This window comes from Ahaetulla prasina, chromosome 4 (genome assembly GCF_028640845.1).
Source record: "Ahaetulla prasina isolate Xishuangbanna chromosome 4, ASM2864084v1, whole genome shotgun sequence".
NCBI lineage: Eukaryota > Metazoa > Chordata > Lepidosauria > Squamata > Colubridae > Ahaetulla > Ahaetulla prasina.
This window is the reverse complement of record NC_080542.1, coordinates 120,661,210-120,675,484: the sequence shown is the minus strand read 5'-3', so window position 1 is coordinate 120,675,484 and position 14,275 is coordinate 120,661,210. Positions and strand designations below refer to the sequence as shown.

The window sequence follows — 14,275 nt, the reverse complement described above, 5'->3', positions numbered from 1 at the left end:
CTTATACACCTAATGAAGCCAAAAATGCAAGTCACAGAGGAGGCAATGATCTGTGGCAATCCCTGCAGCCTGGAACAACTGATTGTGGGTATTCTGGGAGACTGATCCACCTGCCAATAGCTGCTCATGCTAAATCAGGCTACAGTAAAGTGCTGAAGCTGATCTGGCTGTTCGCTATTTGCTGCAAGGACTGTCAGAGTTTGCAGCAGCAATCACATCCAGAAAGCACACACAAATAACTGATTCAGCAGGATTCAATAACTTTGTTGTGACCTAGGCCCAAGTAGTTATTACCAGACACAATCAGTCTTAAACAAGCATATTTTATTCAAACAGTCCAAATTAATCCCAAAACAAATTCTTCATAAACAGTCCTTCGGCTTTATAACCAACCTTTGTCTTCTTTGGCACCCTGCCAAACGCTTTTCTTGGCAAGAACTCATGAAGTTCAGAAGCAAGAGACGCTGACAAGAAACAAAATGTAGTAATGTTTCTTTCCTACAAAGATCCCAAAAGCTGCTACTGCTCTTTTAAGTCTTCTGGGAGGGACCAATCATCTCCTGGCCTTACTCCTGAGTCGCCCTTTTTGCTTTACCTGTGCTTGCCTTCTGGCAGCTCTTTGCATGCATGCACTAGGAACAGGCTCCTCCTGTTCCTCTGCCTCTCTGCTATCCGCCTCTGGAGACTCTGGAGTCCACGCATCGCTTCCAGATGGCCATGGCCTCATCTCTGCCTCCGACGTAGAGCCCTCGTCCAGGCCTTCCCCTGACTCCAGGACTGGCCCATTGTCCTCCCCAGCCTCCTCACTGTCCGACTCCACTGCCAGCTCCACAGGCTGCTGGCAGACCACAAGAAACTTCTCTGTATATGTAATATTACACATGAAGTAAATATACAATACCAAAAGCAGGTTTTTCAACATGGTAGTAAATACAAGCAAAACACAAGCAGAGGAGATGAATTTCAGTTTTAGTTTCAGAGATTAGCACAGCATTCAGCTTTAGAACAGTTGAGCTAAGCCACATCCAGGATCCTTGCTGTTTCCTTCCTTGTTGCTCACACAGCAAATACTGTTTTAGTTTCCAAACATCCCTCAACTCTCTCACACACTGACAGTATACTATCCAGATAAATATTGATGGATGCTGGTAGGCAGAGGTAGTTTTTTTTTCTTATTTTCCTCCCCAAAAACTAAGGTGCTTCTTATACTCCAGAGCATCTTATATTCCAAAAAATACAGTATATATTTATTTATTGCATTCAATGGTCAAATTAATGAAGAACCAACCTTTCCCCAAAAGTTATCTGGAAGCTATAAACTGAAACTTACATAAAACATATGGGTTATATGATGAAGTGAGCTCATTCATTGGCTCAGGGTTCATTGTCAGTACATTTTGGTAGCATTATATTTCAACCTTGCTCTAGGTAGGAAAAGCTGTTGATGTGCTGACCAGTATCTGGAGGCCTGTTGAGCCTGGGTGGGGCAACACAGATTTCAGTTCAATTCTGATATGACTAAGTAGTTATGGCTGTTTAGTCATTTGGCCCCATTTGATCAAAGACATTTCTAGATAGGTTGCCAATAAGCTTCCAGGTGTGGTTTAAGTGCTTGGGGATCTATAAAGCCTATCATGGCATGGTGCTTGGCTATCTGTGGAATTGCCTGGATCCGATGGTTTCTGCTTGCCAAGCACATTCTATTGGGAGGATTCATTCCAGATCCCTTCTATTAAATGTCATCCTGTGGAGGAAGTTTGCCCGCTGTATTGCAGCCCACCCTCCATCTAACCGCTGTGGAACAGCAGCTTGTCAGAACTACTGACAACACTCAGACCAGAGCCCTTCAGACCTAATTCTCATCCCAAGCCTGGTTCATGAATTTGTGGGGCAGGTGCTGTGGTTTCATGTTATTGCTATTGTTCATTGTTTTGGGTGGATATGTCTGTGCTGTTTCATGTGCTGTGCTGTGCTGTTTTTATTTTATTTTTTTTGATGGAGCCACTCAGTGTCTGCTAGAGTGGGCAACCATAACATGACCAACATAGCTAAAATGCCAAGTTTATTTAAAAATTGAGCATCTGATGGCAGAAACAATTGTAATAAAGTTAGCAACTCTTCTAAATGTATGCCAACTAATCTGCCAACTAATCAGAAGAAAAAAATTACTTATCCCATAGTTTAGCTAATCAGCATATGAACAACTTTTACTCCAAATACTGGCAACCAAGAGGAATAGGCATGGGTTTTGCCTCTTAAAACATCAGGAACATGAAAGCTACAATCTGGATAACTCAATTTATGGCAGCAGTTTAAATTGTGCATCTTTTCTTCTGCCATCCTCCTTTTATTCTGTTCTGTTTTGTTCTGTTAATGGTCTTGGTACCTTCTAGTATCCAAAAGGAAGGAATCCTCCTGCCAGAATATATCTGGCAGGCAGAAATTGGATATAGCAGGTTCCTCAGATAGCCAAGCCCTATGCCATGAAAGGCCTTATGGATGATCACCTGGGACGTTCTTAAGATGGGAACATAGAAATGGCTGTCATAAATATTGTATGTGAGCAGAGTTCTGATATCCTGAGGTACTTTTTAAAATCTAACGTAATCAAAGTAAACGTTTGAAAAGTTGGAACAAAATTTAATTGGTCATGAGTCTGACAATACATTTTTGTAAAATATATCTGTATTTCTACCCTTAGCTTTTCTCACAGTGCAATTAAAAAGTGCTAGTGGTAATACTTGGACTGGATTGACTGACAAGAATTGGAACGGACGTTTCCTCTGGACTGATGGGAGTGGAGTCTATTTTACAAATTGGGCTAAAGGGTCACCTCGTTCATACCATGTAAGTCCAATTTTTGGGTTTTTTTCTGTTCTAATTCCCCACAAATGTGTAGGAATTACACATTAATCTCCTTAATGTTGAATTCCTGCAATTATATAAAATCTATATGGAAAGGAGTCCTTTTTTGTTATATGACTGGCCATATAAATTTAATGAATGAATGAATAAATCAATAAAACAGATACTATTTCAGATCTTTTCTGTTTATTAAATAAGAAAAGTCTGTTGTGCTTTCTCCTCATCAGTAGAGGGTGATATAATACTGAAAAAAATTCTTACTCCTGTTGCTCTTTTTATGAATGAAAAATATGCCATGAATATTATGTTTTGGAGAATTTTACTATTGCCAACACTCGGTTAAAGAAAAAAAAAGATCCAATAAAATGAAATTTAAAATAAAAAATCTATAGAAGTAAAAAATACAAATATATAAAATTAAAATAAGTATGGAGAAGAAAGGACCCTGTTGGGTTTAGAATGCCTGATTCATAAATCTTGCTAGAGCCTTCAAATTCACAGAAGTGAATTGATTCTCATGGCTGCTTACCTTTGATGTATGCAATGAGTTGTGTACAGTATCCCAAAGGTCAAAGCTTGGTGACACGAGCAAAGAAGAGATTGCTGTCTAAATGGTTCCTTTGCCTGAAATGGCATATATTCTGCACAACCTTAGCATGTTATTCGCTAACATTCATGAAGTACCCTGACTATAAAGATTCATTGAAACTATTGACCACTGACTTCCTTCTATCCCTTCCATTCTATACCATAGTCAGTGGCAGCATCTTCCTTTGAAGAAAAGATTTCATGGAAGCCCAATAGGTTTCTATTGTATCGCTTCAGGATGCTTCTGTGCTAGACTCTATAGGACATAATGGCAAGTGACAGATCCTGACATGGCGATCATCTTCTATAGTTACCAGAAACAGAAAAACACATTTCTTTTCTTTTGAGATTATAAAGGAAGGGTTCCATAAAGACTATTCCAATCATGATATCAGTGACTATATTGGCTTTCTTGCTATGCAAAAACATTATAGGGTGACTGCGTTTTTATGGTGACAAAACCTGAAAGGCTTGCAGGATATTGGAGAGTTGGATCCTGTTCTACTAAGATGACCTACATCTGCCAAAAAAATACTGGTATGTTTGTAGAAATCTTGGAAAATAATTCAGTTTCTGAGAATAAGGACTTGTAATTTATTTCAGGGGTCCCCAACCTATGGGCCATGGCCCACGAGTTGGTTGTGAGAGGTTTGCAATTGGACCATGAAAATGGCAGCGAGTGTGTGCACGCATATTTGCAACATCACTTGTGTGAGCAGCAGGTGAGCATGGGCACACAGCAGGTATGCATGCACACTGCTCACACAAATGGAGCTGCATGCGCGCATGCTTACTGGTGCTTGCATGACCCATCCTCCCGACCAGTCCACAAAACCAGAAATGTTGGGGAACTCTGAGTTAGATAATCTTCTACAGATCAGTATCAGAATTTGAAAAAAGTGAATTTGTGAGCTATGATTTTGATCATTATAGATTCTAGGAAGAAGATCAATATGATGCAATTTAGGACAGTCAGAGAGGTTAAGCATATAACTACTTCGATATATCTAGTTATAACTGCTACAAAGAACATTGGATTCTTTCTTTCTTTTTTTCTTTTTTTTTGTTTCTTTTTTCAGCTTTTTTCTTTTTTTGAATTTTTATTTTTGCTTGATTACTTTTCTTTTCTTTTTTCTTCCCTACTTTATGTTAGCTTGTGTTATATTTTATCATCTTTTTAAAAAGTTTTAATAAAAATTGTAGATATAAAAAGAAAAACCTGGGTGAACAAACATGTTTGATCCAAATAAGATTGCAACAAGCCAGTTATGGTAACCAAGAAAATATATTGTGCAGGAATGTTTGGAAATTGTAAATTTAAATCAATACCATCAACTTCAGGAAGTATTTAAATAAAGTGAATTAACAAACATAATTGTGATGCCAACTATTTGAAGCCCAGTATAAAGGCTTTTAGTAGCATTGAATCAGTTATTTGAGCAAAAGGTATTCAACGGATGTACTGAGTTCATAAGTTCACATATTTGGGATAACTAAAAATATACATTTATATTATACCCAAGATCTCCTTAAACTGACTCACTGTGCCAATTTGTTTAATGTGCTCTTGATTTTTTTGTATAAAGTTTGGTCATGGTATGGAACTGAGAGGATATTTTAAGAAAAGTTTGAAATTAAATATTAAGGGTTTTCAGAATAAAAAAAAGGAGCAGAACTTGTGTGATCTTGACTGATTTTTTTTAAGGTCCTGAACCTTACTTTGAAGCAACAGTTCCAGCATCTCACTATATCAGTTACGGAAATAGCAGCTACTCTATGGTTGGTTCCAAGATGACATGGGAAGAAGCAAGGAAGAAATGTGAATCTGAAAATTCAAAACTTGCCACCATTGCAGACCCCTATGCAGAATCATTCATATGGCTGCAAGTGCTCAGAAACAAGGAGCCTGTATGGATTGGATTAAGCAGCGAAGTGGTAAGAACAGAATCTATACGTTCACAATGGAGCCCCATATTTAAAATTGTCCACTTGGAAAAATTGTCATATACATAAAGAATTCAAGAATGGGATTTCTAAGAGTAGAAAGTGTTATGGGTAGAGGAGGTCTTTATTTAGCAACCATATTTGAGACTGGCAACTCTATTGTTAAACAAAGAGGCCACTAAGTGAAATTGCAACTCTGCTTATGAACTTACTTCAGCTTTCCTTGGTTTTTATTGATCTGCAAAGGTTGTAAATGCAAAGATGACTGATGAAGTTCCTTTTTCATCTCTGCTATAAGTGTCCACAGTCACTAAATGAGGTCCCTGACATGACATATATGTGACAATTTTCTAAATGAACCTTGAAGACTAAGTGCTTTCACAGAATTGATTTATTTCTGTAAAAGATTTATATTGTTCCTATTTTAAGCAGCTCTGGGTGGCTTTTTCTCACAGTTAAGGAAGAGGACATGGAGTTCAGTTGGCAATGAAAACAGGATACAGGTAGTTTTCACTTAGCAACCGTTCATTCAGCGACCATTTGAAGTTATGATAGTGCTCAATGGTAGTTATGGCCGGTCCTCAAAGTTATGTCCATTGCAGTATCCCCATGGTCACGTAATCAAAATTCATGTTCTTGGCAGCCTGCCTTCTTTTCAGATGACAGAAAGTACTTCAACATCACCCTACCTCTGTATCTCTCCCTGCCCTTTTGGCCCTGGGCTCCACCCCTGCCCACATCTATCCCTGCTACCCTTCACTATCCCAGCAGACCTTTCCTTTTCTTCATTCTGCTGCTGATAAGGTCCATCTGGCTGGGGCAGTTGTTGGCCTTCTGTGAAGCTGATCTGGAGAGGGTAGGTAATGGCATAATGGATGAGTGCAGGATAGTCAAAATGGCAGAATAGAGGGAGAGAGTGTATGTGAGGAGTAGAAACAGAGATGCATGTGGCAGGGTAGGAAAAATATGAGGTTGCTGCCTAACAATGATGCAGTCTCACTAATGACCACAACTAGGATTGTCAGAACTGCTGCTGCTGAGTGATGTCTTCACATGAATACAGAATAACAGAGTTGGAAGGTCTTCTTGTCCAACCCTTGCTCAAGCAGGAGACTGTACCATTTCAGACAAATGGCTGTTCAATCTCTTCTTAAAAATCTCCAGCAATGGAACATCCCAAACGATCCAAAACTTCTGAAGCAAAGCTCCACTGATTAATTATTCCAACTGTCAGAAAACCTATCCTTATTTCTAGGTTGCTTCTCTCCTTGATTAGTTTCCATATAATATTTCTTGTCCTTCTTTTAGGTGCTTTGGTGAATAGTTGATCCCGCCCCATCTTTTTTACAGCAGGCTCTCAAATATTGGAACACCACTATCATATTACTCCTAGTCCTTCATTTCACTAGACAAGACATACTCAATTCCTGCAAACATTCTTCACATGTTTTAGCCTCCAGTCCCCTAATCATCTGTGTTACTCTTCTCTGCACTCTTTCTAGAACCTCAACATCTCTTTTATATTGTGGTGACCAAAACTGGATGCAATATTCCAAGTATAATCTTATAAAGGCTTTATAAAGTGGTACTAATACTTCACATGATTTTCACCTAATGAGCGCTTTGCTTCAATTCCTGTCCCAGTTAAAGTTATTAAGTTAGGACTAGTTATAGCAAAATTAAATGAATAATACTTTTCTTTGCATTTCCTGTAATTATTCCCTTATGCATTTTGGTTTTAGCATGATCCTGGGTACAAGTGGGCAAGTAAATGGAGGCTAGCGTATACTAACTGGGCTGCTGAAGAACCAAGGTATAAGACAGCCTGTGTCTACCTAGATATTGATGGTTATTGGAAAACAGGAAACTGCAGTGAAAAGCACTTCTCTGTTTGTGAGAGATATAGTGGTAAGTAAATTAATATGTCTATTTTAATAGAGTTTATATTTTAATTTCAGTTAGTGCCAAATTAGTAAGAAGTGGCATGTTAAAAGTGATAAGCTAAATTTAAAAAAAATAGTATATGCCTAATTATTTTCAATTAAAAATTGAATTGTAATTGTAATTATTGTTTATTTATTAATGTTACAACTTTTTTTTTATTAATATTACTAATATTGTTCTTAGTGGCTAGTTACTAATGTATGGATTTTTTTAATAATGAAAACTTGTTTGTTAACAGGTATAATACCAACTGAGAGGCCACAATCAGCAGGAAAATGCCAAACTCCCAAAAACAGACATGAACCTTGGATTCCTTTTGGAGATCATTGCTATAAATTTTACATTTCAGGGGAATCTTGGCCACGAGCAGCCTTGATGTGTAGCCAACAAGGTTAGTATCATTTTGAGCTACATAATAATAACAGAAATTTTCCATACTAGGGAAATCTTGCTAGTGTCTAAATTTACAATGATTTGAATAAACAAATATGTGTCATATTCAGCCAGCAATTCCATTTTTTATCATATCATATTCCATATAAAGCTCTTGAAAGAACAAACTGAGAATGTAGGAAGATGCCCTATAGAATGGGTATAATACAAACAGAAATAAATACTTTTCTATTTTTCACATGCACTGAAAATAATTACTAAAAGTAAGATTTCCACTGAGAAAAATAATCTGATGGGATGAAAAGCTATGTATTTCACCACACAGAAACTTTCTTTCAATTCCATGGTACTAGAAAGTTATTTATTATAAAGAAAAGATAGGGATGAGCATTTACCATTAGATTCATTTCTTGAAGCCACATAGCAAGTGTAGTCAATTGACTCTTGGTATAGTTGTTTAAGGGTCTTCAATATGTCTGGACATGCCTAGAAAACATTTGCACATGACAGCTCAGAAAGCAAAGAGGTAGCAGCTTTATCTTACTAGCAGCCCTGGTAGAATCTTCTGGGCATGTTCTCATATACTTAGCTGAGCTCAAGAAGACCTTGATGTAACCTTAAATTGATGGACAATTAAGGGAAATAGGTATGTCTAGCCCAACAAAAAGAAAGATAAGGGGTGACATGATAGCTGTCTTCCAGTACTAGTGGGGCAGTCTCAGAGATGACGGGGTTGACTTATTCTTCAAAGCACCTGAAGTTAGGACTAGAAGCAATGAGTGTAAGTTTGCTAGAGAAAGATCCTAAGGACAGCAGTGAGAACAATTAACCATTGGAACAGCTTGCCTCCCAAAGTTTAGGTGCTCCATTGTTGGAGGAGAAAATATTATACATTTATTTGTCCAGAATGATATAAAATTTGGGCAGGCAATTGGACCTGAAGATTTCTAAGGTCCATTCCAGCACTTTTATTTTATGATTCTATGACACATCTGTGTTGAGACTTCAAATAACTGCTGTTCACCTTCAGAGAGTGAATCAAGAGAAATACTTTGATCATCAAAACATAGAATGTGCCTGGGTACTTATCTTGTATTGTTCACCATAATTTTGTTTTCTTTCTATAGATAATGACACATTTGTTCTCCAAATTGCAGATGATATAAAAATGGATTTATTTCAATATTGTTTTAAAAGAAGAATTGCATATATTATATTAGAAAGCAGTAATTCTAACTCTTTTTAAAGCATCTTATAAAAATAGAATATTTTGAAATATCAGCTACTTTGGAAGACTTGATCATTTTCTTTTTTCTTTCTCTTTGCGGTGGGGCCTCTCAAACATTTTGGAAGATTTAGAACAGAAGTTTGTTTTTCTGTACATTGTGTAGAATACTATTTTTGCATAATGTTTGCTTAAATTATTAGGTTTAACTTCTGTATCATTATACTCAAGGATAAGCTGCAGTGGTGTTTCACTATAAACATAATAAGCAATACACACATCTAATAGGTTTTAGAAACAGAGGACTAATTTCTTCTTTAAGAGATTCAAACCTGAAATTATTGCTTGTGATGACAATGACTCATTGGTTATGCCTTGTGAAATTGCCCCAGTTTTGGTGGGGTGGGAATCGAATCTGTTAATGAGCTTCTTTGATCATCTCATGTTTCATAGGTGGTGCCTTAACTTCAATCAAAGACTCAGCTGAATTACATTTTTTAAAGGAAGAAATGGATTTACTTGGCTCTATGGAGTTTTGGATAGGCTTATACACTAATCAGGAAGGTAATTATTTAACTAATATTTATCTATGTAGCTAGTAATAATAATCCCCCCAGTGAAACATTATCTTGACATGATTGTGGGGTTTGTGTGCTGGAGAAGATGAGAGGTATGCCAGATATTCAGTCATGCGAGACAGGTCTCATCAGACCTCTCCCATAAAAAATATGGTGAGATGTGATTTACAGAAACCCATACCAGATCAGTCATCACCCTGGACAAAAAAAGACCGTTGCATATTTAGTTGTAAAGTTCCTGGCTATCTCGTGACAAATGGACTATAGGACTCAGGATTCAGCAGACAGAGTCAACTGCTGCAGCGTTGCCTGGTGAAATTAATGTACCCTTTGTAAAACAAAAAATGAACTGATATCACAAATTAAGCCCAAGAGAAGATATCTAAAAAGAATGTCCAGTTCTGGAAAGAACAACATCCAGAAACAGAAATAATATAACAGAGGCTCTTGATAAAGTTATATATTTGTAGCTCAGAGTTAAAATGAGAAAATTTGGTTGTTTTCTAGCAGACCTTTCATTTTACCCAAAATAGGTAACACAATCAGTGCTACTAAGGATGGGGTTTGCTCTCAGTTTATATTCTAATGGCTTGTCCTATCAGAATTAGTGGGACTGGTCTTGAGGGTTTTTGGTTGTGTGTTTATTATTAATCTTGGTGTTAATCTAGGCACTGATTGCTGTTGGGAAGGGTTTTGGTGTTTTTGTTAGCTTGTCAATTGTCTCTATTGCACAGTATGTGGATGATGTTTATGTCTATATGTCTATGGATGGCCAATTTTTCAGAGTTTACAGGAATTTTAGGGGGAAAAGCTATAGGATATATCTTTTCATCACAGTGCAGTTCTTTTTCTTTTTAATCATTATGCTATATATTTATTTTAACTTTAGGAGAATGGATATGGCAAGATAAAAGTAACATTGCTTTTGTCAACTGGAATAAACCGGATGATCACGGAGAAAATGATAGAATCGAGTCCTTAAGTAACAGATGCATTTATGTGAATAGTAAATCTGGATTTTGGTTTGAAGGCTACTGTGGTTCTTATACATCAAGATCATTTATTTGTAAAAGAAACAAAAGTAAGCCTTATTATTATCATTACCATAATATTAGATTGAAAACATTATTTGTGTACTAAATAGACATTAAAACAGAGTTCCCCAACTTTTCTGGCTTTGCAGACTGGCCAGAAGGGGGAGAGAGTAGTTGGTTCCACATGAGTGGCAAGCAAGCATGTGCACACACATAACTCCATTTCTGCCGCCATTCGCTCATGCAAGGAGGGATGCATTTGGGTGCATTTGGGTGTACATGTTAGCCCACCACTTCCATGGCCTGGTTCTGAATGGCTCAAGGCCCGGTAGTTGGCCATGCCCCAAAAGTGGGGATCTCTGCATTAAATTACAGTTTCCTAAAATACTGCAGCTTCTGTTTTCTGTTTCGAATAATATGTTATCTGAAATAAAATAGTAGGAATAAAAAGGACATTCAAAAGTGATTGAATATCATATTTTAAAATTGATAATTATAATTTTAGCAATTGAAAAAAGTTTAAACAAATTTATTTTGCATCATTTGCTGCCTCTTAATTATTATGTCATCTGTTTTATAGCATTAATAAAATTGATCCTGTACTCACAGGACACAGAATTGAATAAAATTATTATCAATAGCCAAAGATGAGGCTACCCAAAGTTTAGTTCATAAAATTTTAGGCAAATGTTGAAAGTAGGAAACTTTGGATTGCTTTGTATCTGTTATTACTTCTGACATTTTGTATTTTTCGTTATCTATTCTACCTATAGACTAAAATATTACTTTCATTCTTTAACATTTCTGAAAGATGCTTTAAATACAGTCATGAAGTTTCACTAAGCTAATGAATATCCCATGAATTCAGATTCATATCAAACAATATCAACTGTTAATGAAAAACCAAATATTTCTGGGGGAAAACCCTGACATTGTCCTATAGTGTATAATTCTTTCTTCAAGAATCATAAAGGTTCACTATAAAAATATGCTGTGATTCATAGAATTCATTTTTTAAATTTGCTTTGCAAATCCTTCTTCATTGTTATCTTAGTGGTGTGCAGTAATACATATACAGTTGTTATGTACTGAAAACGTATTTAATTATTTTCTAGTTATTGAAGAATCAGCTGTAAACACTACACAAACAGGTAAGAAAGTAATTTTAAAAGTGGTAAGAATGTTATTTTTGAAGTTAAGTAATAAAGTTTCCAAAGTTGTGAGCTGAATATTCTAATAGCTCAAATATAGATAGACATATTTTTGTAGATTAAAAGATTTAGATGACAACAGCATGTATTCAACATCGTTGGAAAGATTTACTTCATCTCTACTAAATTGTTAAGTAACAATAGTTAATTTGTTTTACATAATTTTTCTATATTAATAGAATAGAGGCCATGAAGATCCTTGAGGTGGCTGCCAGTTGCCATTTTCTTTTCTTCTCAGAATGGATCAGAAATAATATTATTCTAGTCAACTTTGAGATTTTGGCAGCTGCTACCCAAATATCATTCCTGTCAATCATAAACCACTATATTTTTATAGATACAGTATATCATCAAATTACCATTATACATTAGAAAAAATAAAATAAAATGACAGCTCTCTAACATGTTTTATTGCAGAATAGAAAGAAAGAAAGAGGGGGGCAGGGAGATAAAAAAAAATAAGCCAGCAAAAGATAATATAAAATCTCATTAAATGTCTAACGGATTTTGTTTCCCACACTGTCAAAAGTCCAAAATTGTATTCCTAATTTCCCCTGCCATAGATGAGATCACTTGGATGATATTTATGAAACCAAGTCTTGAAAGTCCTTCTTCAGTTAGTCCGCAGAGTTTCTCAATTGTGACAACTTGAAGAGGTGTGGACTTCAACTTCCAGAATTCTGGGAATTGAAGTCCATACCTCTTCAAGTTGTCACAATTGAGAAACACTGAGTTAGTGTGACAGAATATTTATGATTATTTTTCAGTTAATTGTGATTATTTTCAGTTCCCAAATAAAGAATTAGCAATAAATGATAGCCATAGTAATTTGTAACTGGTTTTGCTGTGGAAAAACTCACATTTCTAACATTGAGCTTTACATCAAAAGACTGTCAATTCAGTCCTTATCTTCCACAGGCAACGCGTATCACTTTCCTTTGGGATCTGAAATGAATGGGAAAAGATTGTGCATTACAGTTACTTCCTTTTACTGAGTTACAGTTCACAAATTCCTGGGATTGGTAGTTGAGTCTTGTTAGCTCTGCCTTTATTAGACTACTAGATAGGATGCAATCTCTCTTCGTTTTTTTCTCAATTTTAAAACAAATAAGTTTTGTTTTAAACAAATAATAAACAAACTTATTAACAAATAAGTTTATCATAATATAACTTATATTCAGTGCTTTTTTCTTCTCTTTGGTATTTAGCGCAGAAAAGAGTGGCACCTCTACCAACACATAGCACAGCTGTGGGATTAGTTATCCCAATTATCTTCATAGTTATCGGTGCAGGAATCGCAGCCTATATTTTCTATAGAAGAAGAAACAGACCACAACAAGTCTCTGCTGGATTTGACAATTCTTTGTATAAAGACAATGTGATTATTCTTCATAAGGATTCACAATCTCTTGCAGACAACAAAGAATTAAATTAACAAATATAACTGGCACCTTGCTGTGGATAAGGCCCATTGGATACAATGCATTTAAAATTCAAGGTTTTGAATCACACTGTTCATAAATTAATACTTCAAAGTATTTGGAAAAAATTAGACCTTATTAACAATATATATTGGCCAGATCCATGATATGAAAATATTGAATTTATTATAGTTACTGAGTTAAAATATATTCTGTTTAGTGTACTTTCAAATTAAAGTTAATTTGTTTTTTTAAAGAATGGTTTCTTTAATATACCGAGAGGGAGTGGGAGGGAGGGAAGGAAGGAATGAAAAAGAGGGAGGGTCTGCTTTTCGAACTTGGCCAACAGCAGCTCTGCTGCTCTCTTGCCATCCCTTGCCCCATCCTCCTGGCCTCTCCTGATGGTATCGCATTCTATCTCATTTCAAAATTTTAGAAAAAAAATATCCTGTAATCTACAGCTTCTACACTACAAAAACACATGGACTACAAATCTTGATTAGGGCAAAGCAATAGAAGCAATTTACATAGACTTCTGTAAAGCCTTTGATTCAGTGGTACATGCAAACTACTTCTAAAACTAAAATCCTATGGCATCTCCGGACCCTTACATAATTGGATAGCCGCGTTTCTGTCAAACAGACAAGAAGTGTTCAAAATAGGGAGTGCCCTATCAAATCCTGCACCTGGTAATAGCGGTGTCCCCCAAGGCAGCGTTCTAGGACCAACACTCTTCATACTATACAAAAATGGCCTTTGTGATCATATTATAAGCAACTGCATTCTCTTCGCCGATGATGAAAAACTATTTAACACCAATGACAATGCTGCTACCCTTCAAAAAGACCTTGACTTTGTGTCGGAATGATCAAAAAATTGGCAACTCCAAATCTCAACCAACAAATGCTCTGTCCTACACATTGGCAAAAAAAATCAGAACATAAAATACAAGCTGAGTGGATCTTGTAGATGATCCTCCCTCTGTCATGGACCTTGGGGTGCTCATATCTAATAATCTAAGTGCCAAAGCCCACTGTAACAACATTGCCAAAAAGGCATTAAGAGTAAACCT

At 36.2% G+C, this 14,275-nt stretch overlaps 1 protein-coding gene across 1 annotated transcript in view; it reads left to right on the top strand.

Annotated features, from left to right (window-relative positions):
* The window catches only part of LOC131198791 (macrophage mannose receptor 1-like), a 52,790-nt gene extending 39,350 nt beyond the window's left edge, over window positions 1-13,440 (top strand). The window contains exons 22-30 of the mRNA XM_058183839.1: window positions 2,702-2,847; window positions 3,888-3,990; window positions 5,159-5,388; window positions 7,140-7,305; window positions 7,580-7,732; window positions 9,413-9,523; window positions 10,427-10,618; window positions 11,687-11,722; window positions 12,991-13,440. Coding sequence (XP_058039822.1) covers window positions 2,702-2,847; window positions 3,888-3,990; window positions 5,159-5,388; window positions 7,140-7,305; window positions 7,580-7,732; window positions 9,413-9,523; window positions 10,427-10,618; window positions 11,687-11,722; window positions 12,991-13,217 — 1,364 coding nt within the window. The 3' untranslated portion in view covers window positions 13,218-13,440. The remainder of the gene's footprint in view (window positions 1-2,701; window positions 2,848-3,887; window positions 3,991-5,158; window positions 5,389-7,139; window positions 7,306-7,579; window positions 7,733-9,412; window positions 9,524-10,426; window positions 10,619-11,686; window positions 11,723-12,990) is intronic.
* The last annotated feature ends 835 nt before the right edge of the window (window positions 13,441-14,275 follow it).